The sequence below is a fragment of the Aquarana catesbeiana genome, linkage group LG02, assembly GCF_042186555.1.
Source record: "Aquarana catesbeiana isolate 2022-GZ linkage group LG02, ASM4218655v1, whole genome shotgun sequence".
In the NCBI taxonomy this organism is placed as follows: Eukaryota; Metazoa; Chordata; class Amphibia; order Anura; family Ranidae; genus Aquarana; species Aquarana catesbeiana.
The window spans coordinates 158,182,153-158,208,973 of record NC_133325.1 but is presented as its reverse complement, the minus strand read 5'-3'; the positions used below and the strand labels follow the sequence as shown (position 1 = coordinate 158,208,973).

Here is a 26,821-nt window from a genome sequence, read left to right as displayed (position 1 = left end):
TCTGACCACTGTCCGTACTGGGTCACACTCTCCCTGCCGCATACCTGACCCCCAAACTCATGGAGATTGAACCCCTTCTAGTTAACCTTATTTCCAGAGGATGATGACATCGCTACTGAGTGGGAACAATTTTTTGAGATTAATGGGGAGTCTGCATCACCACAAATAGTTTGGGAAACATTTAAAAAAAATAAACGCACCTCTGAGATAACTATAGACATAGCCACTAAACGCCTACTCGCAGCGGAGGCGGCCTTTTTAGAAGACCCCACCTCCAGTAAAGTGGATAACCTTAATATACTCTAGGGCATTAGATCAGTTGCATTTTGAAAAATCCAAACGTAAACTCTTTTTTTCATAGACAAAAATAGTTTTAATATGGTGAAAGGGCCGGGAAATTGCTTGCATATATGGTACATTGTGAAGACACCTCCGGTAGTGATTTCACTTCGCTCCCATGGGGATGTTCTGGTAACAGAACCCGCTGAAGTCACGTCTTTATTCAGAGATTTCTTTGCTGCCTTCTATACTACCACGGCTCCGAGAGACACTGCCTCAATGGAGACCTTTCTAGATGAAATATCAATCCCTAAACTAAGAGGAACAAACTAGAGAACTAGAGGCTCCTCTGACGAGGGACAAAATCGCCAGAGCAATTGCTGAATTCCCTAGATCTAAGGCCCCAGGCTCAGATGGTCTGCCAATGGAATTCTATTCCACATACTCGGAACAGCTGATCCCTAGATTACTTACACTATATAACTACATATTTGAAAGCTCAAAGCTCCCAGCATCTATGAGGGATGCTACAATTGTATTAATTCCCAAACCCGGTAAAAATCCACACATCCCAGAATCTTATCGTCCCATCTCCCTACTTCAGGTAGACGTTGAGATTCTTACTAAGATTCTAGCTATTCGCCTAAATACATTTATCCTGTCACTAGTTCATGGAGATCAGGCTGGCTTTATGCCAGGGAGAAACACGTCTTTTAACCTTCGAAGACTCTTTATTAACTTGCAGACAGCACATAATTCAGGGTCCAGAATAGTCATTGCCTTGGACACCGCCAAGGCATTCAACTCAGTCGAGTGGCGGTATTTGTGGACCTGTCTGGACAAATTAGGGCTAGGCCCTAGATTCATAAAATGGATTCAGCTCCTCTACCAGGATCCAGTTGCAAGGGTTCTGGCTAATGGGTGGCCTTCGGAACAATTTCCTCTTTCCAGGGGTACGAGGCAGGGGTGTCCACTAGCGCCGTTGCTATACGCATTGGCAGCAGAGCCACTTGCAATAGCCATTCGGGAGCACCTGGGAATAGTAGGTCTACAGAGGGGAGAGATTGTGGAAAAAATAAGCACGTATGCCGATGATACCCTACTGTATCTAGACGACTCAGGTGATTCCCTACCCCTATCTCTGGCCCTTATAGAGCGCTTTGGCGCATTCTCCAGGCTCCGGATCAATTGGGACAAATCCCAGATACTCCCTTTAGATAGCTTTCCACAACCCAGAGATAAAGCATTACTTCCCTTACAGAGAGTAGACACCATTAAATATTTAGGAAAACGAGCCACCCAAAACCCGGCAGATTACACCTTACTTAATATCACACCACTAGAGGAAATGCTTAGGCAGAAGACACAGGCATGGACTCGTCTCCCACTGGGAGTGATGGTCTGTATAAATCTTATAAAAATGGTCTTGTTACCCAAAATTCTTTACATACTCTGGCACTCACCGGTGTACTTGGTGCTTAAGCATTTCAAAATACTTGAGACCTGCCTTAAACAGTTTGTATGGGGCAATAACCGGCACAAGCTCCCTTGGCATAAATTAAAACATCCAACGGATCTTGTGGGAATGGCACTACCTGACTTTAATGCTCATTACCTTGCGGCCCAACTTTCACAAATTTTCCATATTGACAAAGTAGATAGGGATAGATTTCTTTACTCTTTGCCCAAAATAGACTCGGCTGACCCTAGACCCCATGGTAGCGATAACGGGTGGGGGATGGGAGCCAAAAGAATGATCGGCAAGCTCTCCTATACCAGTATAGAAAGGTGTGGGGGATGGCCTCGGTTAGACTACATATGTCACCTCATAGCTGTACCCACCTTTGGCATAATCCAACCTTACCAGAATTTAATCTTATTCAGGATAATAGATTGTGGAATTCAAGGGGAATAGTTTCTCTCTCAAATCACTTAATGGAAAATTGAAATCTTTTGACAGTTTAAAAACCGAATTTGAGCTGCCAAATCAAATGTTCTATAGATATATACAATTACGGCACACCTTTTATACACAGTTCCCCTTGGATGACAGTCTTGAACGATAACCCTTTACTGGCGGCAGTAAAATGCCCTGACCCTAAGAAATTGATTTCCCAATTTTACACCATGCCAACGCTCCCACAGGCAACTACATCAGCTTATGCGTTAAAGTCCAGGTGGGAGGGAGAGGTAGGCTCTATAGAGGATGCTGAATGGAGTGACGCTCTAGACACGTGTAAAACTAGTGTCTCCTAAACTATCAGATCACTTAACACAAATTTTTATAATACATAGAGCATCTCTCACACCCCTTAGAGTCTCCAAATATAAGAGCACTCAATCTACTACCTGCCTAATGTGTGATCAAGCAACTGGTACTTACTTTCATCTAATGTGGCACTGCCCTAAAATTCAAGCCTACTGGACACAGGTGGTACAGTTCCTACATAATAAAATGGGCTCCCCCATTACACTCCAGCCAAAGCTCTGTCTCCTTGGAATTTTACCAGATCTTGATAAATTCACTAAAATATTTTTGCATGAAACACTTTTTTCCCGCTCGCAAAGTCATAGCCAGGAATTGGATGAGACCTACTCCATCGGAATTCTTACAATGGCTGATAGAAATCAATCACACTCTGCCATACAAGAAGCTAATGTATTCTCATAGAGGGTGTCCATCTAAGTACGATAAGATTTGGGACAGGTGGTTAAAAACACCCAAAACATGTATACGACCTAAAACTTCGACATTATGTATACTATGGAACTCCCCTTTACTTATTCAATTCAATATGGTTGATCCAAAGCCTTTATTTTCTATCTCCCTCTTTAAAGGTCTATCTGTAAAATAGGTATACTGAATGCTGAAGATACCGAACTCACCTCAAATTGAATATTGTGCAGCTATAATTTATTTTATACGATACCGATAACATTGTCTTGAATCAATATGTATGCCTGTACGGGATATCGTATTTTTATAATAGGCAACTTCATTCACAAAGTTTGATGACTGACATGATGACCTGTTGTATACAATCTTTCTTTTTTGTTCAATAAAAAGATTTTGCCAGGAAAAAAAAAAAAAAAAAAAAAAAAAAAGAAAGGAGAGCTCAAAAAAGCTAAAAAGCCTGTAGGAGAAGCTTCTTTGAGATGCAGTTTGCATTAAGCCCTTAAACTGAATGGGCTGTTTTAAAAGGTGATTGTTTACAATGCTTTGACAGTTGCAAAAAAAAAAAAAAAAACCCACACACACCAAAAGACTTCTGTACCCTTTAAATCAGCTTTATTCTTCTAAATCTGTTATTCAATATTTCATAGCACCTTGGCAATGTCCAGAATAGAATACAAATACATGTATACATTTAAAGCATGAACCCTACTTCACAATTTTAAATTAAAATAAGCTGGAAGAAAAAGAAAAAGAAAATGATGCATGTTCATTTTGACTAAAAAGCCCCATATATAACTGACAAGATGCCAAGGAAAGTTAGAATTACCGGGTAAAAAGTTGTTACAATTTTTGTTCGGCCTAAGTTTTCCAAGGTTGAATTTTGAGTATAGTTCAGAATTTAAGCATAAGCAGCTCTTTAAGTGCCAAAAAGTCTATTTTACTTTTTAAGTGTTTCTCAGGTAAACAAAAAATCATGTTCCAGATTGAGGATACAAATATTGTCATGAATTCCTTGATTATCCACGTTTAAATTATACAAGCTGACAATTGAATGGTACCATAGTATAGAAAGCCCTGACACAATATACAAAACAAAGCCAGATTAATGAAAATCACACACGGTTACCAGAATAAAACTAAAAAAGGGAGAATTAGGGCAAGGCGAAGGAAAAAAAAAAAAAAGCATTGTAAATAAAATACATAAAAACAAAATCACCTAGTGCATATGCAACAAATGATGCACTATGCAACATTACTGGGGGTAAAACTAACCTTAAAATGCTGTGTGTGATTTGTGTTTTAGCAGATCATAATACAACAATAAATTTGAGCAAAGGCTTCATGTTGGCTAAAAGGAATGTTACACCATACCGTTTTAGATGCAGAATATACTTGTTTGCCTAGAACTTTGCAATGTAAAACGTATTAGTGGTAGAAATATTACAAAGAATAAAAAAAGTTAAAAAAAAAAAAAAAAAAAAAAAAAAAAAAGAAGAGCGAGAACAGAAAAAAAAACCTGAAGGAGAAAAAGAAAAATCAGCTCCTGAAACACGCAAGGCAAAAGATCTATTAAATAGATTATGATTGCTATGAACAAAGCTGTAGGTTTAGGCAAGTATTGCAAGGTTTGGTTAAAAGTAGATGCTTTAAGTTACAAGATTGCCTAACAGAACCGACAACCGTATAGTCCGTTATCTGAAATTTGCCTGAGAATATACATATTATGTGGCGAATATGACAGAATGCAGTCAGCCAAATGAAGGCTGTGTGCTTGTCATGCAACATACTGCATTTGTAGTTCATACACAAATCTAAATATTTCACAGCCTTAGTTATACTTTGATAGCCCCAGTCCACACACATGAGAGGAGAAAAAAAAATACCTACAAGGGCACCAAAACATCTTGCACAGGAAATTTAAATACTTTTTTTAATGGAAAAAACCTAACGTAGCGCTTATACTGAAAAAGCAAAAACGCTTCCACACATTTTATTATTTCTTCTGTACATGAACTAGGAGTCTGAAACAAAAAATGCTATACACACACACACACACAAAGCATCCTCTCAAATTCACATATTAACTTACATTATAGGATTTCTGCAAGTCACAATCAATGATAATTTATTTTACATCAAAAAAAAAAAAAAAAAAAAAAAAAAAAAAATTTAAACATACAAGAAATACTCAAGTCCTATTTCAAAATCATATGGTCAAACGCACTGCATCAAAATGTTCAGATTTCCACTAGAACAAGATACAGAGACCAAGATATGTTAAATGAACTGTACCAAGATCAGAGTAGGCCCAGCATGTCTTCATGTAAAGATGAATGACAACTAGTACACTTAGACATGTATTTGCTATGACAAATGCAAATGGCCAGCAAAGCTAAAATAAGTAATCTAGATGGATTAGGGAATAAAAAAAGATACTCATACCGGCTACACTATACATCTAAAATGTTAGGATACAGCTTTAAACGTGAAGGTGGATATTCTACACACCATTAACTGCAACGATATTGTTACTGTATACAGCCACTAATCGCTTTGCTAAACTGGCGTTTTTCCAGTTTCAATACTGCACATCCCAACAGCCACCACTACTAACCTACCAATCATAGGATTTCAAGTGATATTTAGGCTTACTTACAAGGTATTAGGAACACAGCAGCATATGGTCATATAATGCCATTAACGGTTACAAAACTTACAGTCTCCGATGTTATCCAGGTGTGCAAGATCATCAAGAACCTGCCAGCATAGCAAAATCTTTGAAACGCTCACATTATGCACATGGTGTGTTTACTATGAAGCACGTGTTCACTCTAAGCTGCGTGGCTGACTTCTGCATTACTAAATCCAACCGTGGTTAATCGAGATGGTGAAAAACCTAATGGAGCAAATCTCAAATGCCACCCAATAGCACGTAACTGATCACAAATGATTGCACACTTGTGTGCACTTTATCACAGTTTCTTGCTACTGCAGGAATACCATTTCTCCCCATCAGCAAACAATTTTTAGTGACAACTGGTCACAAGCAATTTTAGCAACACAGCTACTAAACCTGTGCAGCCCAGGCACCAGTTGTCAGTAAATAAGCAGCATTATATGTTCGGGCATTAATCTAGTGTATAATGTAGAACAAAAATCAAGATCAAGGTCAGAAAGACTGCTACAGTCTTTGTGGCTAATTTGCTGCATGAGAACTGTAAGGTTGTGGTGTATACGCGCCAAGCCTAAAATTGTGGCAAATTAATGCAACTGCCAGTTTTTATAACCCAGCTGAAATTCCCTGCAATAGCAAAGGTAGTATATTAAAGTACGGTTCTGCACTCCTGTGACCCGTTTTCAGAGGAAAGCAGACTAAAGTCTGTCACTCAGATCAGTTTGCGATCCGCTGAGACCCTGTGCCAACCCCTCGACAGCCCAGCGCTCCAGTGAGCGCTGGAGGGGCATGAGCAGATGACAAAGTCATCTGCTCATAGCCGAGGGGGAGAACTGAGCGATCGGTATCGTTTGATCGCTCAGTTCTCACTGCAGAGCCGGAGGGGGCAGATGCAACGGTTCGATACTGCACCCACCTAGGCGAGTATAAATTTCATACTTTTAACCTCTGAGTTTGTTTCCTACCTACCCTCCATCAGGCTCTTTGCCATTTAACACTGTTGGATGTGTCAGATGCCCGTGCCCATCATTGCAGACTGTGATGCTGTCCGCCAAACATTTATACCATTACTGAGTCCTGTAAGTCACATAGGTATCAGACAGATGGATCCAAAGCAAACAGAGGGGGACACATGCCAAATAGTTTGATAGAGGCTGCAATAATGAAATACAATAAAAAATGTATGAGGCACAGCCTGCTAGAGAGGAGAGTACATCTCTTTCCACTGCAAGGAACCATCAGCTGGGTTGTTTTTTTTTTTTTTTTTTTAAGTGACTGTCACTTTCAATGCTACATCAAAAACCTTGAATCTTTTAAACATGTAAAAATGTTTTATAATTTTCCAGGCTTTTTTAAAAGTAATTTTGACTTTAGGCAAAGGGACCCTTGCTTTACAAAAGGACACGCCATTAATATGAAAAAAAGAGGGGGGAAAATTAAAAAAAAAAAAAAAAAAAAGCTTAGGAACTCCTAGCGTTAAATTTGCTAAGATGAAAACATGTAGGGCAAACTTTAAAATGTAACTATTTCAGTGTAATTATGTCTACCAAAAAGCGCTAAACAGCGCTAAACTCATTTAGGTAAACAAATCAGACTACTACTTTATAATCTTGTACTAGGGTAGGAAAAAAAAAAAAAAAAAAATGTATCAAAAACGTACATTTTTCAATGATAAAGGAACAATTATATCAGTCACGCCAATGAGAACCATATGAATTCATAGGTCAGTTATGCATAGCCCTTTCTGAAACAAGACATACACATAGTTTGGATAGATTTACAGTTGTGACTGAATCATGCACAAGATGGGAAAAAATTAAATTAAGAAAAAAAAAAAAAAAATTACTGATGCACATGCCTTTGCTTTAACTAAGCCTTTTTGCTATCTTTCAAAGCTTTTTTTCCTAAAAAGATAGTGAAAATGCTTAGAGAAATTTTAGTAAGGTCAAAAGACAAACTAATATTTCAAGCTAACTGACATTACATATAATCTGTACATTCAGGTTTATAATTTGTGACGAAAACAGTATCTGGCCACAGTTACACACTGACCACACACCGCATCCATGATTTTAACTTCAAGGCCAAAATGGCATACACATACTACCAGCAAAGCCTTAAATAGATTAAAAAAGTAATTTTAAATTTCTATATTTTTTATATTTTTTTTTTTTTAACATCTATTTTTCAAAAATATTTTCTTTAACCCTCTTCTAGGTTTATGTCACAACCCTGAAACTGACATATGGCAGGTAATTTCTGCAACGTAAAATAAAGATGAAAACAAAAAAACAACAAAAAAAAAAAAAAAAAAACAAACATACTGATTTATATGCTTTTTTCAAAATCGCATCTGGAACTCACTATCATCTCAAATCCATTATCTCTGAGATGAATTTTGGATTCCATTATGTCCATATTGTGTTACACATATTTAATGACCATTTCCAATTTCAGTCTTTGCTGTCATCAGTCCAGTTAGAAATTTTAAATTAAAGACAATAAGTTTTTACTTTGGTGATCTGGGTGGCACATATTGCTCCTTGCCATTACGCCGTGTTGCTCCCTGAGGTGAAGACCTGCGCCCAAACGGTCGTCTCTGTTCCCTGATTTTCCCTGCACCTCCTCTCTGTGTTCCATTGTTGCGATATCCAGGGGAATCTTTTACTTTTCCTTCAAGTTTCTCATGGGGCTTTTCAGTGATTTTCTCTGGAGTAGTGCTTTCTTCATTTTTGGCAGGTGGTGCTATGTTGGAGCGAAGCTCACGAAGTGGCTGAACTGGAGCTGGAGCAAGCTCCTTAGGAGGTTTCTGACAAACTTCAGCATAACTTAATTTACGTGGTTCCTTCAAAAAAAAAGGGGAAAAAAAACAGTGGTTACTAAATTATGGAATTAAACATTGAGACTATTGGTCAACCTGATTTTTCAGACCGTGGGCTCAAGTCATTAAAAAAATATGGCATGAGATAATTGAATAACTTGACACGTTTCCCAATAATCTCATGCAATGCTGAAAATGTCAACTAACAATCACCTTATGAGGTATTAAACCTCAAAAAGCAAAAACACACAGTAAACTCCTAAAACTGCATTCATTTCAGTAAAGGAAAAAATAATAATGCATGGAGGCAAGGAGTAGGCCTGGCATGCGGTATTTTAACCACTTCTAGCCCAGGCCAAATCTGGCATCTCTCCTACATGCAAGAATCATTACTGGCTAGAAAATTACTCAAAACCTCCAAATATAAATTCTTTATCTCTCCCTCTCTAGCTAAAGCAGAGACCCTAGAGAATAAAATGGCGGTCATTGCAATATGTTCTGTCACAGTATTTGCACAGCAATTTTTCAAACGCAATTTTTTCTGAAAAAAAAATAAATGCAAAAAATAATTTAAAATAGATGTGTAGCGCTGAGATCAAGTCCATATATCAAACAATATCCATGTGACCTTCAGTGATATATAGATGCAGCATGCAGGTAACTCTGTGGGTATATGTGAACCCTCCACCAATAGTAAAGATAGCCTCTCACCTTACCAAGGGGACCCTTTAATTATAGAGGGTCAGATACACACATAGAGGGACAGTACACAGCAAATCCCGGCCAATCCAGATACAGAAAAGAGCAGTGACTATGAAGCGTAGGCAACTCCCAAGGCACATGGATCTTTAAGCTCGCTGAGGGATGACGACAAATTGACGGAAACATGTTTCCATCAAACTGTTATCACCCCTCAGCGAGCTTAAAAAAAAAAAAAAAAGATATCCAGGGCTGATTGAGCAATGGATGACCTTGCTCAATCAGCCTTAACCCTTAGCGTGGTGAACCAGTAGTAGCAGAAAATGTGAAAAGGCACCCAATGGTTCAATAGTGAGGCAGCTCCTGATGCTTCAGACCGGTGTTACACACCAAGTGATTCTTCAGAGGCAGGGTCTCGTCTGGGGCTGTGCTACAGCTCCAGACTCGAAACACTCCATGACCAATCCTGTACACGAAGGTCTGGAAAGCCCCTTGGCACAGAACCCAAAGGCCATAGGTCACATTCCAGCCTAGCCATTAGGGGGTGTTGAAAATAAATTGTCGCATCGCAATGTAGCCTTAACCACTTAAGCCCCGGACCATTTGGCTGGCCAAAGACCAGAGCACTTTTTGCAATTAGTCACTGCGTCACTTTAACTGACAATTGCGCGGTCGTGCAACGTGGCTCTCAAACAAAATTGACGTCCTTTTTTTTCCCCACAAATAGCTTTCTTTTGGCGGTATTTGATCACCTCTGCGGTTTTAATTTTTTGCGCTATAAACAAAAAAATAGCGACAATTTTGAAAATAAAACAATTACTTTTTGCTAGAATATCCCCCCCAAAAATATATAAAACATCTTTTTCGTCAGTTTAGGCTGATACGTATGCTTTTACATATTTTTTGGGGGAATCGCAATAAGTGTTTATTGATTTGGTTTGCGCAAAAGTTATAGCATCTACAAAATAGGGGATAGTTATGGCATTTTTATTTTTTTTTTACTAGTAATGGCGGCGATCAGCGATTATCGTGACTGAAATTATGGTGGACAGATCGGACACTTTTGGCACCATTTTGGGACCATTCACATTTATACAGCGATCAGTGCGATTAAAAATGCATTGATTACTGTGTAAATGTGACTGGCAGTGAAGGGGTTAACCACTAGGTGGCACTGTAGGGGTTAAGTGTGTACTAGGGAGTGATTCTAACTGTGGGGGGGCTGTGTGTGACATGACACTGATCACCGCTCCCGATTACAGGGAGCGGCGATCAGCATCATTAGGTAGAACGGGGAAATGCTTGTTTACATTAGCATTTCCCCGTTCTTCCTCACCGTGAGACGATCGTGGGTATCCCCACAGGACCCGCGATGACGTTCACCGAGCTCCCGGCAGGTGCGCACCGCCTCTTAAAGGGCAACATACAGGTACGCTAATCTGTTTGTACGTGCCCTTCTGCCGCAGCACATCTGTATGAGGCGGTCGGGAAGCGGATAAACGATTCTGCATCGATGCAGAGAAGGGCTGCATCAAGATGTCATCCCGGCGGGACATATTAGGGCCCTCAGAGTGCTGTCAGGCCCAGGGCCCCTCCTCTGATCTGGGGACACTAGCTGTCAGGGCTCCACACCTCTTGGGGCATGGGCTGGCCGTCCTCTGGGCACCATGCAGCGGGCAGGGTACATGCTGAACGGACACCCTGCCAGCAGCAGACGCAATCTCGCAAGAGCACGGCCGACTGACTGGGCGCGGAGTGCTCTCATTACCCCGGGGCCGGCCTGGCCTTGCCAGGGGAGCAGGAGGAATAAAGGCTAGCAATCAGCGCAATCTAAAAAAAGAAAAGGAATCAAAAATTGCAAGCTGAACACTACAGGTAAATCGCATATGCCTGAACAGTAACCAAAATATAACAATATAAGTGCAGCGCAAAAACATATTAGAATACTATTCAAAGAGTATAAAATATGTTCCCCAAAAATCTTTCAAAAAAGAGATCCATGTGGATATCAAACGACAGGAATCGGTCATGCATACAATCTTCTATTGCGCTTACCAGAGATGATGGACCTCTGCACAGCAGGGGTCAAACTTACATGTATCCCCACAGGGATGAAGGAATTCCTGATGGTGTTGCTGCAGGAAATCACTATGGTGTGGAAACCCGGAACTCCAGAGGGATGAGGCACCTTCCAGGGAGATACTCAGGATATAGACCACCAGATAGATGTATATGAAGCCACTCCTCATCACCTGTATGATTATCCCGTTGAACTGCTCCCAGGGACAGAAATACCTTCTGGTCACCTTTTTAATTTTTCTTGTGCTCATTTATGAATCCAGACGTTTCCATTAGTAATGTCTTAGACATTACTAATGGAAACGTCTGGATTCATAAATGAGCACAAGAAAAACTAAAAAAGGTGACCAGAAGGTATTTCTGTCCCTGAATGTCCCCGGATTTCCACACCATAGTGATTTCCTGCAGCGACACAATCAGGAATTCCTTCATCCCTGTGGGGATACATGCGAGTTTGACCCCTGCTGTGCAGAGGTCCATCATCTCTGATAAGCGCAATAGAAGATTGTATGCATGACCGATTCCTGTCGTTTGATATCCACATGGATCTCTTTTGAAAGACTTTTGGGGAACATATTTTATACTCCTTTTTGAATAGTATTCTAATATATTTTTGCGCTGCACTTTTGTTATATTTTGAGCAGCAGGAGGAGAATGGCAGAGACGAAGAGGGGGAAGTTCAGGGTGACACCAGCTGGGAACTAAGTCTTCAAGGGCCATTACCGCCGACATCACCCACCTCACCGCCAGCTCATTAGGCCTGACCACGATGATCTCAAGAGCCTACAGAGCAAACTGCCCCAACAGGCCCATGGACTGCCGCCCCCAATGGACTGCTCAAGGAGGCCCTGCCCCTACACCATGCATGGTATCCACTACGAGTCTGAGCTCCAAACGCCCGACATTATGAGGCTCATCACCCAGGAGTCAGGACCTGTCTGAGCCTTACTTCATTTACACCTAACCACCGTTACTTTATCCACAACTGGCTGCAGCTCTGCTTCCTGGTAAGTCAGGGCACTACAGGTCCCAGGGACGACGACACGACTACAAATGCAGCCTTGAACGATTCCGACTGCTTACATTTTTTGATGAAAACCCATGTTCAGTAATCGGGATGCATCGCAAAATACGATTCGATTACAATTATCCTGTTAACGATTCAGAGACCAGTAAAGATGTGCACCTCTACTAGCCATGCACATACTGTCCAGCAGGGTCCAGGAACAGCCTCTAAAGCTAGTGCTGAGAAGCTGCTGATCCAGGAAGCCATGTAAAAAACAGCTCAAGCAGTGATGTATTCAAGGAAACTTCAAGTCATTGAGGAAATCAACAGCAACTTAGCAAAAATCTTGATTAAAGTCAAATACCAGAGCTAGCAAAAATTCAGACACCGGTAGCACTGAAGAAAACACATCCAACCTCCCAGGACACCAGCAAAAAAACAATCATGCTGGGGAAGAGGGGATAAACCTTTGCCAGCATCCCAGCCTTCTGTAAGCAGCATTACAATAAATGTTCCTGAATTCTTGTGTCCCTCCTGGACACAGGCAGCAATAAAAACTAAGTTCCAATGTCTCAATTGTCCATTTGTCCCGTTTACGGTTATCGAAAGTGAAAGTAAAAGAGGAATCCAAATTTTGGGTTGACACAACAGGAATAGGAGGGAAATTTTCCAATAAGGACACTGGTACTGATGACACCAGGATTCCATCACTGGAAGAATTTCCTCTCATTTCCTGTTTGGGCTAAGGGACAGGAAGTGAGGAAATATCCCTAAAGAGACACAGAAGGCAAAAAACCTGGGGTTATAACCCACCCTTGCTCATCTAAAATTAAAAAGGCTTGCCTTTAGTAGCACTTTAAACTAGTGCTTTTATGAATAGATCACTTTGTTCTGCACAGTTTCAGTTAAGATGAGGAATTTGTGAACAAAACTCGTAAATACATAAGCATGATGACTTCCACAGCCCATTACAGCATTAAAGGCTGCCAGAAGAAAAAAAAAAAAAAAAAAAAAAAAAAAAAGAGATTCTCCAAGTAATTGATGTTGACAAATTAAATTACACAAAATAAAAATCAGCATAAGTGACAAATAAAAACAGAGGCTCTTACCTGCGTGCTCTGAGCAGGACACACACTTGCTATAGGTGCAGCTGTGGTAGGTTTGGGTGGTTTTACAGAAGTAGCATTGCACACTGGTAATACTGCCAATGTCTGACTGGCAACATCTTTGTGACAAGAAATTTCTGTGGCCTTTTTCTCGTTGGGATTACTAAATAAAAAATACAGTTAAAGTTATCTATAGTCATCTCCTAAACAAAGGTAACCATCCCAAAAAACTCACTACCAGGCACCCATAACATGCAATGATAAAGGAAACCTCAATATAAGGAGTATAAAGCCCTCAGATCTCATAATCTTGCAATCATTGGAGGGAACACTACAGTCATATTCTGAGCATAGCAAAGCAAAGGGGGGGGGGGGGCAAAAAGTAAGGGGGGGGAGAGGAGGAGGATGTGAGCAAGATAGGGGAAGAGTGAAAGGAGGAGAAGGAGAATGACAAGAGAAGAAAATGGGGATAAGTTCAGGACAAACTCAGATTGTGACTGCATGTCCTTTTTTCCTCTAAGCGCGATACTTAATCATCACAGGGCTAAGCATACATTAACCTCCCCATCTACACCCAAACTTACATTTCTGCAAAATTTTATTTGGCCTCAACTAGTGCACATCATGCCAGTCAAAAGAAAAACATGTCAAGAAAATAATCTAACCCCCACTGCCCATGGCAGGTCTACTTCAGAGAACTGGTTACCCAAAGTCTATTTGGACATTGACACTTTCAGGAGTCTATGGTCAATGCAGGAAAAAAATAGCATGGAGTCAGCAGGAAGAACCAATGTGAGCTGTTGGGACACCAGATTGATACTTATGGAAATGTAGATTTCACACATGGACTTCAGGGGACCAGTTCTCTGCAATGGAGTAGCGCAGGCAGCAGGAGGTGCAAGTATTCATTACTGCAGTGTAGGTTTCCCAGCAGACGAATTCTCTGCAATGGAACAGTGTTGAGTGGCACAGGCAGCAGGAGAGAAATGTTCAGTTTCTTCTTCACAGGTATGTGCTTTGCTGAAAGGGATTTATAATGTAAGGTGCAGGACATAACGGTTGATAGTTTGACCATTTCCAACCCTACCCCCTTGGGATCCCTTTTACCCAAACACTAAGCAACCAACCTTCAGTTCCTAAATTTAATTGGTGTGTTCGCTTAAATGAGCGGTTTAGGAAAAAAAAAAAAAATTTTGAATTTTGGCTAAACTGTGAATTCAATATCTTAGAGTACAGTTCATATTTTTCAAAGATCCTGGGTTGTAGGCCACTACCTTGTTGACTGGATACCGACACCGTATTATTGACACTCCCCCCTGGGTGATCCTATAGCCCTACTCTGAGTCAGTTTTGAAGCATGCAATACAGAGTAAACATGGACTATAAAGGGAGGGTGGCCCGTTTCTTGTACTAGAAGATAATGCAAGCACTGTCATCTGGATCACTTTGAGAATCACTAAACAGCACTATATGGTTTTAAAAAGGTTAAGGACATTTTTTGAAGGATTATATTTTATTCATTTTGCACTGAAAATTTTGGCTGGAGGAAGTTATACATGTAAAAGCACTTTAATGATATGCAAGTCATGGTATAAAGTTTCTATGGTAATGGTTTAATACATACAGCACAGAGCTTATAGGCACAGCAACATTTGCATGTTTTAACTCGGACTTAATATAAATTCCATTTCATTCTTAAAATGTACAGCAAAGGGCACAAGCTGGTGACTTAAGACTCTGGGAAGTCCGAACAATGAAAAAGGGTGGGTAAACTGAACTGTGCCAGCATGCCCAACAAGCGTCAGACCAGGCTCTAGATTACCACTGCAAAAACCTTGTGGCTGAAAACTGTATCCTCAGAAGACTGACTATCTAGTAGAACTTTGTAGGGCTGACACCTGGTCCTGAGTAAGCTCTTGCAATTGGTTCTTATCCATCTAGTGATGGACTTTGAAGGAGCATGTCCCTTGCAAGAACCTGGATGGTAGGGTGATTCTTCCTAACTGAAGTTGTTGCTTTGAGGTAGACTGATGGCTGACTGCAGTTAAGAGCAAGGAAGAAGATATGGTCCTGGGCATAAGACTACTGGTCTTTGTGGGGGGGGGACGACATCTGACAGGCATGATTATAGCAACCAAGGTGGCTACTTTAGAGGAGAGATCTAAGAGGATTTCCCTTCTGGAGGGCAGAGCGACCCAAGCTGAATCCCAAGGAAGCATAGCTTGCTGTAAAGGAGGTCTGATCTGAGATACACTTTGAATAAACCTTTTCACAGGGGAGAGCGGAGGCAGGGTTTTTTTTTTTACTGTTCCAGACATTTCAGGGCCTCAAGACATGAGTCAGAATAACAGGTGTTATCAATTTTTAATGATTTGGTACCATGGCTTGTAGACCAACTTTCACACAGACTAATTTACACTCATTTTGGTTATTTTTTACCAAAGATATGGAGCAGTATAAATTCTGGTTTAAATTTATGAAGAAAATTTTTCAAAATTGTATAACTAAAAAATAAAATAAAATAAAAAGGTCTCTTAAAATTTTCGCTTAAAATCGCAAGAAAAAACCCAGTGGTGATTAAATACCACCAGAAGAAAGCTCTGTTTAAAAAAAAAAGACAGATTTAACATGGGCACAATGTTACATGCCTGTGCAATTGTCATTCAAAGTGTGAGCACTAAAAGCTGAAAGTTGGTCTGGGCAGGAAGGGGTTGAAAGTGCCCTGTATTAAAGTGGTTGACACTTTTGACCTAAAATAAATTCTGCGCTTTATTCAAAGATTACCCAATACACAGAGGCAGTGGTTTTTAAAAGAATGGACAAGGCCAAAACCTGTTCTTTCAGAGTGCTTAAGGCGAAGTTCTGGTGAAGTTTTGAGTGCAGGAAGGCCAGAATGCAAGGCACAGAGTAAATGTCTGGGATTCAAGTCCCTGTGTTCACACCATAAGAGGATTTCCCGGTAAAATTTTTCTAGAAGTGGCTTTCAGCAAGGTAGGAAAGAATGTTAAGAGGCCCCTCTTCTGGTAGCTTGTTGAATCTAGAGGCCAGGGCATCCACATCCAGGGTGCCCCACCTAGAATATAAAGCGCTGACGGTGTCAGGATTAGGGAGCTCATTCCCTTTGGTGCAGGCAGTGATAGATAAGCTTTCGTACCATGAAAAGGTTTGAATACAATCCTTTGAACCTGTCCTGTAGGTGTACTGGCACAACTGCTCCCTGGGACAATAAAATGATTCAGGGCATTCTGCAAATCTGAATGTCCTTGGGCAAATTTTGGTTGATTTGAGAGAAGTGATGAGGAGGTAGCATTTGTGAACTCCATTTTGTACCCCACTGAAACCACAAGTTTGAGATGTCTGTGACCCAGAGAACCAAAACAGATGTCCTTCACTCTTAAGAATGAGGGGACCCCAATCCCAGATATTGACAGGGGGCGTGACTTCCGCTGACATGGGCGGATATGATTAGCGGGAGTTCCAAGATCAGCCTGCTGAGCCTCCGTCAGGATACTGTCTGCTACCGAGACCCATAACCTGGAAAACAGACACTCTGGGCGGATCGCCTTAAGGAGTTTGCACGATCTGACAGGCAAGACGCCAGGCGAAGCCCTCCACAGACACGGAGCGGCGGAACATCAGCTCTGGAGATCCAGAAGCCCAACACACCCCAGCCGCAGCCTGAGAAGACTGAAAAGCGGGAGAAGCCGCCTAAGCTGACACTGGAGCAGATGAACTCACAATTAATGGAGGTCATCCACTCAAGCAATGCAGCCCTGACAGGTAAAATGGATGAAATTAAAAATGACACAGGACTGATCAGAAATGACATGCAGAGTATGAGAGATAGGATGGCAGAAGTGGAAAATAGGATATCTATATAGGAAAATGCAGTTAACCCTAGGCCCAAAAAAATATCAGCAGAAAAGCAGATTGTTACATGGCAACAAAAAACAGACGATTGAGAATCGCATGCGCCGCAATAATTTAAGAATAGTCGGTTTACCGGAGAAAGTGGAGGTGTTTAACCCTGGAGACTTTATAGAAAAATGCATTTCCAGATATGGAGGTCTCAACAGCATTCGCAGTGGAAAGAGCACACAGGGTGCCGGCAGCAGTACCAAAGCCAGGACTCCCTCCTAGACCTTTGCTGGCGTGATTATTGAACTGCAGAGACAGAGATGCGATTTTGCGGAAAGCAAGACAAAGGGAGAGATTCATTATGAGAATAGTAAAGTGTCAATACTCCTGGACTTCTCCCTATAGCTACTTTTTATGAGGTAAAACGGAGAAAGAGGCAGGAATTGAATATTCTATGGCGTACCCAGCACGGTTGAGAGCGGAGGAAGGAGGAAAGACTATGTATTTCAGTACAGCGGAACAAGCCAAAGACTGGATGCAGACTGTTAAACGAATACCTCATTAAAAGAAGGGAAAATAGGGGGCTAAGGGTAAATCCCAAGGTATAGACGCAATGGGGGGGTCTATGATTTTGTTTTGATTATGAGGGAAGGGTGGGAGGAGGGGGGGAGGCACTATTTTTTTGTTGTTTTTGGTATAAAATTAAGATTTTTTTCTTTTTTTTGGGTGGGTGGCTAGATATGTGGGCCCCGGGGGGGAGGGGTGCTCCCTCACCCTAACCCCCTTTTTTTGGAGGGGTATTTGATTTGGGGTGTTTTTTTTTTGATTGATGAGACCCATTTTTTTTTCTTTTTTGGGAGCACGAGGCCAATGAAGTTTAAAGGATAGAGAGCACATGAGTGGAGTGAGGAGGGGGAAGGAGAGGTATGTACACTAAAGATTAAAAACATGACCACAAGTATACATAACACTGAAGAATGGAGTAACAGAGTGGGATTAAAATGAATGTAATATGGATGGCATGCGAGGATATACAGCTAACAAAGGAGATATAAGGAAGCACATAGCAGTGGGTAGGAGGGGAGAGGTGCATATGAAATATTCACATGGATAGGAAGGGATATGGGAGTGCAAACAAATGGGGGGCTTGGTTACCCTTTTTTGTTTTTTGTGTTTGTTAGTTTCCTCTTCTTCCCCCTGTCCTCAAACTCCTTCTTAAAAATAAGAGGGGGGGGGGGTCGAGGAGTAGACAGGCTGAAATCGATACGAATTACCTATATAAGGGCAAAATGCACTGTCGGTAATGCCCTAAAAAATTTTAAATGGATGAATGAAGATGATTGGATGGGGTAGGAGGGAGGGGTATGTAGGAAGGGGAAAGGTCACGGGAGAAAGAATGAGATTTAGGATTCCTGGTGAAAAGAAGGGTAAAACAAAAAAATAATATGAGTAATCAGTATACCTTTTTGTCATGGAATGTGAAAGGTATGGGTACGCAATTTAAACGAACACAGGTTTTTACAGAAATTAGTAAAGGTACAAGCCAAAATAATTTGAATTCAAGAAACACACATGACTAAAGAAAGACTGGACTATTTAAAAAAGCCTTGGATACAGTGGTCGAGTCATTCATGTCACAACATATTCAAGAGGGGTTTCCCTCATAGTGCATCGAGCGGTGACATGGGAGTGCATCAGGGTAAGGAGGGACCCGGAGGGGAGATATGTCTTTGCCCTGAGGCTCTTGCTGCCATTTGTAATTATGGGAATATATAATCCTCCACCTGCTACGATGGCAGTATTAAAGGAAGCAATGTTATTTATGTCAGAGTATCCAGAGGCATATGTTGTGTGTATGGGGGATTTTAATATGTGTTTAAATCCAAAGATGGATAGGTTTGGGAGGAATAATCAGAAAGGAACAGTAGGGTGCAGGATGTTGGAAAAATTTATAAAAGAAGTTGGATGGGCTGATCTTTAGGGGAACAGAAACCCAGAAGCTAGATCTTATTCGTGGCATGCACCAGGGAGAGGTTGCATGTCTAGAATAGACCTGGCTCTGGGGAATGAGGAGATACTCCCAATTGTGCAATCCGCCACTTATAGGCCTAGGGGAGAGTCTGACCACTCTGGGTTGACCTTTGAGTTAAAAATAGGGAATAGAGGAAGATGTCCAGGCTATAGGATTCAATCACGATGGTTAGCCCAGATTGGTCTAAACCAGGGATATGCAATTAGGATATGGACCTCCAGCTGTTGTAAAACTACAAGTTCCATCATGCCTCTGGGTGTTATGCTTGTGGCTGTCAGAGTCTTGCTATGCCTCATGGGAATTGTAGTTCTGCAACAGCTGGAGGTCCGCTAACTGCATATCCCTGGTCTAGACAATAGAATACCGGAGCAGCTGGAAATGTTTTTGGAAGCGCATGGAGATAGGAAAATGGGGGGCATGTTGTGGGATAGCTTTAAGGCATTTATAAGAGGCATAACAAGATCTACAATATCATATAGGAAATGGAATGAGAGCCCAGACCCCATTAAAAATAGTTGAAGCATTTAAATATTTAGGAACATTACGTTAGATCCTGAGGAAGCCCTGAAATTAATATACTCCCCCTGGTAGAATATGTTGAGAAAATTGGCAATATGGATAAAACTTCCAATATCAATGGCGGGTAGAATTCAGCTGATTAAATCTATCATATTGCCCAAGTGCCTGTATCTTTTTGCACATTCCCCGGTAAAAATACCGAAAGATATTTAAAGACCTGAATTCACAGATAACTAGGTTTATTAGGGCATATGGTAGAAGCAAATTAAAACTTAAGCTACAAAGACCTAAAACTGCAGCAGGGTTGTCTTTACCGGACCTATATTTATATTATCTGGCTGGGCAACTGAAGCATTTAAGATCCTGGGTAGGACAGGAGCAAAAAACAGTAATTGAGGAGTATTTACTAAGCAAGATGCAAGTAGAAGATTTCTTTGTAGGACTAGAAATGTAGGACTAGAAATAAAGGACCTGAGGGTGGGAGTAATAATTCCCCTGCTAAAGCTAGCCAGAGCAGTCTGGAAAACTTACAGGATGTTCTGATATCCCACCAGAAACTGCTTTGTGGAATAATCCAGCATTTGAGCAACTGGAAAAATTTGAAGACAGCAAGTTTTGGAAACAGAATGAGGTGATAAGTATTGGTCAGGTGTACGATAGAAATATAATAGTACCCTACGAAAATTTATGTAAACAATATAAGTTATCAAGTAAACAGTTTATAGATATCTTCAGCTCAGACAAGTGCTACAGATACAGTTTAGAGGAAAGGAATTTAAAATATCTAAATATCCTCTTATAGGTATTTTGAGATCGCAGGGACCAAAATACTAGTAGCCAAACTTTATTCACATCTGCTACAGAGTAAAATAGGAGGGGAACCAATGGAAATAAGGAATAAATGGCAAGTAGCTATCGCAGACATGAGTGATCAGGAATGGGATGAAGTCTGCTCCTCCCATTTGAAAGTATCCCCAGCAATGAACAGGATAATAAAGCTAAATATTGTATATCAGACTTACCTGGCCCCAAATAGGTTGTATAAAATGGGGAGAATGACAACCAAATTGCGCAAGATGTGGGCAAGAAGGGGCGGACTTCCTCCACGTAATGTGGTATTGTGGCAATATAGAAAGATACTGGCAACAGGTGATCAGGAAAATAGGAAAAGTGTTAAATGAACCAATTATGACCACTCTTGAACTCTGTTTGTTGGGAATACAAAGGGAGAAGAGAGGCAGTAGCAGATATAATAAGATGTACCTGCAGGAAGTATTATTTCTCGCAAGAAAACAAATAGAGAAATGGATTCAGCCGAACCCGACAGTGATCCAGTGGGTGAGAGCAGTAAATCAGGTTTTACCATATGAAGGAATAATGTATGAAGGGGTAAGCTGCAGAGATTTGAGAATAAATGGGCAAAGCAGAATAGATCATGTTTTACATTGGATGTAGGAATACCTGAAAATGAAGTATAAAGTGACCATGGAGAGAGAATGGAGTGACTGACAGGAGAGAATGTAAATGTAAATATATGAAGAATTGTATAAGGGTACAAAATGTTAAAGTATGTGGATTAATTTGTACAAAATTTGTAATAGATTAAAAAAAAAAAAAAAAAAAAGAGAATGAGGGGACCCCTTTGAGAGGAGGGCTCTGGGGAATACTTGGTGGGCTTTGTAGTTCAAGTCTTACATCGAAAGGAAGGGCTGAACTTAGGTTTTATTGAAGATTTGACAGCATTGAGGCATTTCAAGTTTTCAAAAAAAAAAATGTAGGGGTGTATGGAATTTTCAGCTGTGAAAGAAAAAAAACACTTGCCTCTCCATGAGACATCTTTATGAATTTTTCAAATGTGTTACCAAATATGTCCTCCTTCAAAAAGGCATGTTTGAGGTGCCCTACAGGCAGCTTAAGTTGTCTAGACTTTGACCCAGAAGATTTTGAGCATTTAAATGGAGATTAGGGCAGAAGTCAACTGCGCAGTCAAAGCACCTGGAACACAGGATTGTGTCGACTGATAATTGCCGTAGTCATTACTTGCAATTTGACAGAAATTGCCGCAATAGTTGGTTGCAGAGCTGGGCCTGCAAATGTAGAGAGCTTTTAAGAGTCTCAAACTTCTTAATTCAAAGATTCTGCAGTTAGGAACATCTTCAATTAGTACAGTAAGACGTTTAAGACTGAGGAGGCGGGATCTACTACCGGAAAAAGACCACTTTAAAACTTTATCCACTGGATAGTGTTTGGCAATGTTTTTCGGAGGGTTGAAAATCTTCTGTTATGACCCAATTGTCATAGTTGGCCATTTTATTTGTTCAAGAAAAGGGAAACATCAGGTGTATAGGTGTCTGGGAGTTAGAAATCTTCTTTCAGCCTCCTCTAATGCTTCCTCTGGGTCCTCCTCACTGCCTTCTATGTCTGCCTTGTCTAGGCTGGGAATATCAGGATCTCAGACAGGGTGGAGTTGGAGGAGAGTCTTATTTTGCAGCACTGAACAGCAAGGGCTGTATTAAAGAAAATTGTTGTCCAAGGAATTGACAGTTGCAGAAAAATTCTGCCTTAGGCACGCAGCTTTTTGCATGGTGTTAAAAATTGGGTCCTGCTCTGTAGCAAGGGAAACAGTCAACTCCAAGGTTGAGTGTTGTGTGGGACTTCAGCAGAGCAATGCAAGCCCAAGGAGTGCAGCCCGTCTTGTGGTGAAGTACTCGTGACGAAAGGGCTGGAGGAAGCACCCTTGTGAAGTGTGTGACTTGCGGTAAGATGCAACTCTTAAGGTTAAGACTAATTTCTCCATATGGAGGGTCTATGAATAAATCAGCCTGTGACCTGTACTATACAATTAGATGCACTATTTTACGCAAAAGCTGGGCCAGAAGTCAAAAGTATTGGCTGTACTGAGTGCTAGCACAAGTGCCTGTTAATCTGGCCATTGTTGACCAGAAAATTGGGATTTCGTAAGACTCAATTTAACAATTACCCATAGAGTCATCCAACTACCCTCCTTCAAGCAGTAACAAAAAAACTTGACTTACCTTGCAGGAGCTGGAAGTGGGGTAACATCCTCTGCAGTACTGTGCACAGAGCATGTAACCGACTGCTGAAGAGTGATTTTTGAAGGTTCATCCTGAGAATGAGTAGACATATTTGGAGGCAATTCTTTATTCTCCTTCAAGAATATAAAAAAAATAAAAAAAAAAAAACAGCAATTACTGGATAGCATAAAATTCATACTATTCATAACACAACCTTTAACCGCTTGCCGACCAGCCACCGTAGTTGTACTGCGGCAACATGGCTCTGCTGCGCGAATTGCCGTCTTGTTACGTCGCCTCCATTTGTGGCCCCTGGAGCTGATGAGAGTGCCCAGCGGTTATGATGCTTGTGACACAGCGAGAACCGGGAGCTCTGTGTGTAAACACAGAGCTCCCAGTTCTCTGAGGGGAGAAAACTGATCGTGTGTTAATACAAAGGCCTACATTTTTTGCCCACCAGCCGCGAGTGGGGCCCAGGTGGTGGGCCGCAAAGCCCCAGGACCTCCGAACACCCTCCTTACAGGTCCCACCCCAGAGACCCCCCAATCTAAAAACCCGAAGGTGGAAAACAGGGCCGTTGTCGCAAAAAGTCCCCAGGCCAGAAGCCTGGACCTCACCTGGGTGGGGGGGATGGGGGGAAGAGGGGGTGGAGAAGAACCCCCGGAGGGACCGACCACCCCAGGGAGTACCCGCGCCCCCACCTCTCCAGGGAAGGAGAGGCGGGGGGCCCCTTACTTACCACTCCAGCGAAGTGCGCGGGTAACACTGCCAGAAGGATCCTCCTCACCTTGGGGGGTGGAGAACCCCCGGAGGGTCCGACCACCTCAGGGAGTACCCGCTCCCCCACCTCTCCCGGGCCCCTTACTTACTGCTCCAGTGGAGTGCGCGGGTAACACTCCCAGACAGATCCATCTCCTGCCTAGACGGAGTGGCTGTCGGCCATGGCGACACTGATCCAGACAGCAGTAGCTCGGTCATATGTGGCCCCGCGAGACAAAATCGCGCCGGGTACCCAGGTCCCGAAAGGGCTTGTTGCGGAGCACGGAGCTAAGGTTTGCGCACGCTCGATGGCCAGGCTGGGGAGATTACCAGGATCTATATTATCCAGCCTGTCACCCAGCCCAGCAGTTGATTGCAGATCATCACAGGAAAAAAAGAAATAAAACAAAAACCCAAAGAATCGCAGGTCCCAACAGGGAGCCAGGTCCTTACTCCTGACTAGGCAGAATAAAAACTAAACACCTACAGCAGGGGTTATATACTGACTGAAGGATGGGCCCATGGGCGTAGCCTAGTCCTACTCCTAATAGAGGCGATATAACCCTATCGTTATGAAGGCTATGTCTGTCAATGAACGAATGAAATTGTTTTTTTTTTTCAAAATTGTCTTTGTTTATAGCGCAAAAAATAAAACCGCAGAGGCGATCAAATAGCACCAAAAGAAAGCTCTATTTGTGGGGAAAAAAGGACGTCAATTTTGTTTGGGTACAGCGTCGCACGACCGCGCAATTGTCAGTTAAAGCGACAGTGCTGAATCACAAAAAATGCTCTGGTCATTCAGCAGCCAAATCTTCCGGGGCTGAAGTGGTTAAAAAAAAGTCAGTCACCTAAAACGGATTTTAGCAACAGGCAAACAAGGCTGAACAGTATGTCCTTTATCCATGGACTTGGTGTATCTTAATCCCAAGTTACCAAAGCCATTATGAGGATTCTCCCCACCTTTTTAACCACTTGCCGACCGCTGCCTGTACATTTATGTCGGCAGAATGGCACAGCTGGGCAAATGGGCGTACAGGTACGTCCTTTTGAATTTGCCGCCGTGTGGTGGCGCGCGTGCGACCCTGCCGTGAGCTCTGCGAGTAGGATCACGGGTCCCGCGATCACCTCACAGAGCTGAAGAACGGGGAGATGCTCATGTAAACAAGCATCTCCCCCGTGACACTGTCACCGATCACAGCTCCCTGTGATTGGGAGCTATGATCAGTGATGTCTCACACTTAGCCATGCCCCCTAACAGTTAGAATCACTCCCTAGAACACACTTAACCCCTTCCTAGCCAGCTAGTGGTTAACCCCTTCACTGCCATTTTTTACAGTAATCAGTGCAATTTTATAGCACTGATCGCTGTAAAAATGACAATGCTCCCAAAAATGTGTCAAAATTATCCGATGTGTCCGCCATGTCGCAGTCACGATAAAAATAGCAGATCACCGCCATTACTAGTAAAAAAAAAATAAAAAAATAAAAATTGCTATAAAACTAACCCCTATTTTGTAGACGCTATAACTTTTGCGCAAACCAAACGCTTATTGCGATTTTTACTAAAAATATTGGGATAGATAGATATGTGGAAGAATACGTATTGGCCTAAACTAAGGAAAAAATTTTATATATATATTTTTTGGGGGATATTATAGCAAAAAGTAAAAAATGCTGTTTTCAAAATTGTCGCTCTATTTTTGTTTATAGCGTAAAAAATAAAAACCGCAGAGGTGATCAAATACCACCAAAAAAAAGTTATTTGTGGGGGAAAAAAAAAAAAAAAAAAAAAGGACGTCAATTTTGTTTGGAAGCCACGTCGCACGATCGCGCAAATGTCAGTTAAATCGACGCAGTGCCAAATCTCAAAATGTGCTCTGGTCTTTGGACAGTGAAATGGTCTGGGGCTTAAGTGGTTAAACGTTTGTCGCCACCCACACATGCCTTGGCAGACGTATGCTAACGAAGAATTACATTTTCTGAGAAAGCCCCTTTACACCTGTGCATCTTGGAAAACCAAAGTACAGATTCTCAGAAAAAATTTTTTTGGCCCCATAGACGTAAATGGATGTGCATGGTAAAAAAAAAAGTTTGACTTGGTTAAACCAGCAAATGTAGTAACAGTCTAAAAAAAAGCAGTGGAGAAGTATTTTAGGCAAACAGAATATCCCGTAAGAAAATACTAACTTTTTCTTTGCAAATTCCTTTTACAACATCAGCCATCCTGCTTTCAAGTACCGGCTCTCCAGGTGTGCTTGCTATACTTCCAGGCAGGGGAGGAAAATTGGATGCTAGTAAGTCAAACTTTGGTGTCGGTGCTATCTCTTCCATTGTAGCCAAAGGGTGCTGAAATGAAGATTAACAAATACATGTTTATCAGAACAAATTATTCAGCACAAAAAAACAAAAACAAAATTGACCACAGCCCTCAGATCTCATAATCTTGCGATCATTGAGAAGACTGAACAAACATGGTCTGAGTGAAAGGAAAGTGATCAGAAAGTAAAAGATGGATAAAAGAAATGAGTGAAGAATGAAAAGGATAAGCTCAGACTTCTGAATGTCCAGCCCTATTCCCTCTAAGCGCGATACTTGATCATCACTGGGCCATAAAACAAAAAGAATGCAACTACTTCTGCAGTTTGTAGTACAGCAAAAGCTAAAGCCATTCAATGCTATATGAAAATTTGTATAGAGGGTACAAGAACTTATATCCAGGAAAACAAATAAATCTCCCATTAAAAAAACAAAAAACCTGTTTTGGTAACCATATGAGAATATGGATGTTTAACACGATCTCTTTAACTGCTTCAGTACCAGACACTTTCACCCCTTCCTGTCCAGACCAATTTTCAAATTTCAGCACTGTCACATTTTGAATGTCAATTACTCAGCCTAACATAATAAACAAGTGAAATGTTTTATTTTTTTGAGACAGAGCTTTCATTTGGTGGCATATAACCACCACTGGGGTTTTATTTTTTGCTATATGAAAAAAAACACATGGTGGGTGGAGGGTTATTCTGGAGCTGGCCTACACATTTTTGTTAACCAGTGTGCATGGCTAATGTAGGTAGAAGTACAAGCCAAAAGTGTCTGAACTACTGTCCCCTTAATGGATGCCAAAGAAATGCATTTGTTTTAGCAGTGCGAGTCATTCTGGACACAGCGGATCACTATACACCCTCACTAAAATCAATGATGGGGTATAGTTTATGCCCACTGACACCAGGGCAATTTTCTAATCCCAATGGCTACAGTCTGGCCCCCAAAGCCT

At 41.4% G+C, this 26,821-nt stretch overlaps 1 protein-coding gene across 2 annotated transcripts in view; it reads right to left on the bottom strand.

Moving 5' to 3' along the window:
* Positions 1-7,047: 7,047 nt before the first annotated feature.
* Positions 7,048-26,821, bottom strand: part of LARP4 (La ribonucleoprotein 4) — an 83,657-nt gene continuing 63,883 nt past the window's right edge. For both annotated transcript variants that reach the window (XM_073613682.1, XM_073613681.1), the window contains exons 13-16: positions 25,732-25,890; positions 22,786-22,919; positions 13,345-13,504; positions 7,048-8,475 (exon numbers count right to left, since the gene is read on the bottom strand). In XM_073613682.1, the coding sequence (XP_073469783.1) occupies positions 8,140-8,475; positions 13,345-13,504; positions 22,786-22,919; positions 25,732-25,890 (789 nt within the window). In that variant the 3' untranslated portion in view covers positions 7,048-8,139. The remainder of the gene's footprint in view (positions 8,476-13,344; positions 13,505-22,785; positions 22,920-25,731; positions 25,891-26,821) is intronic.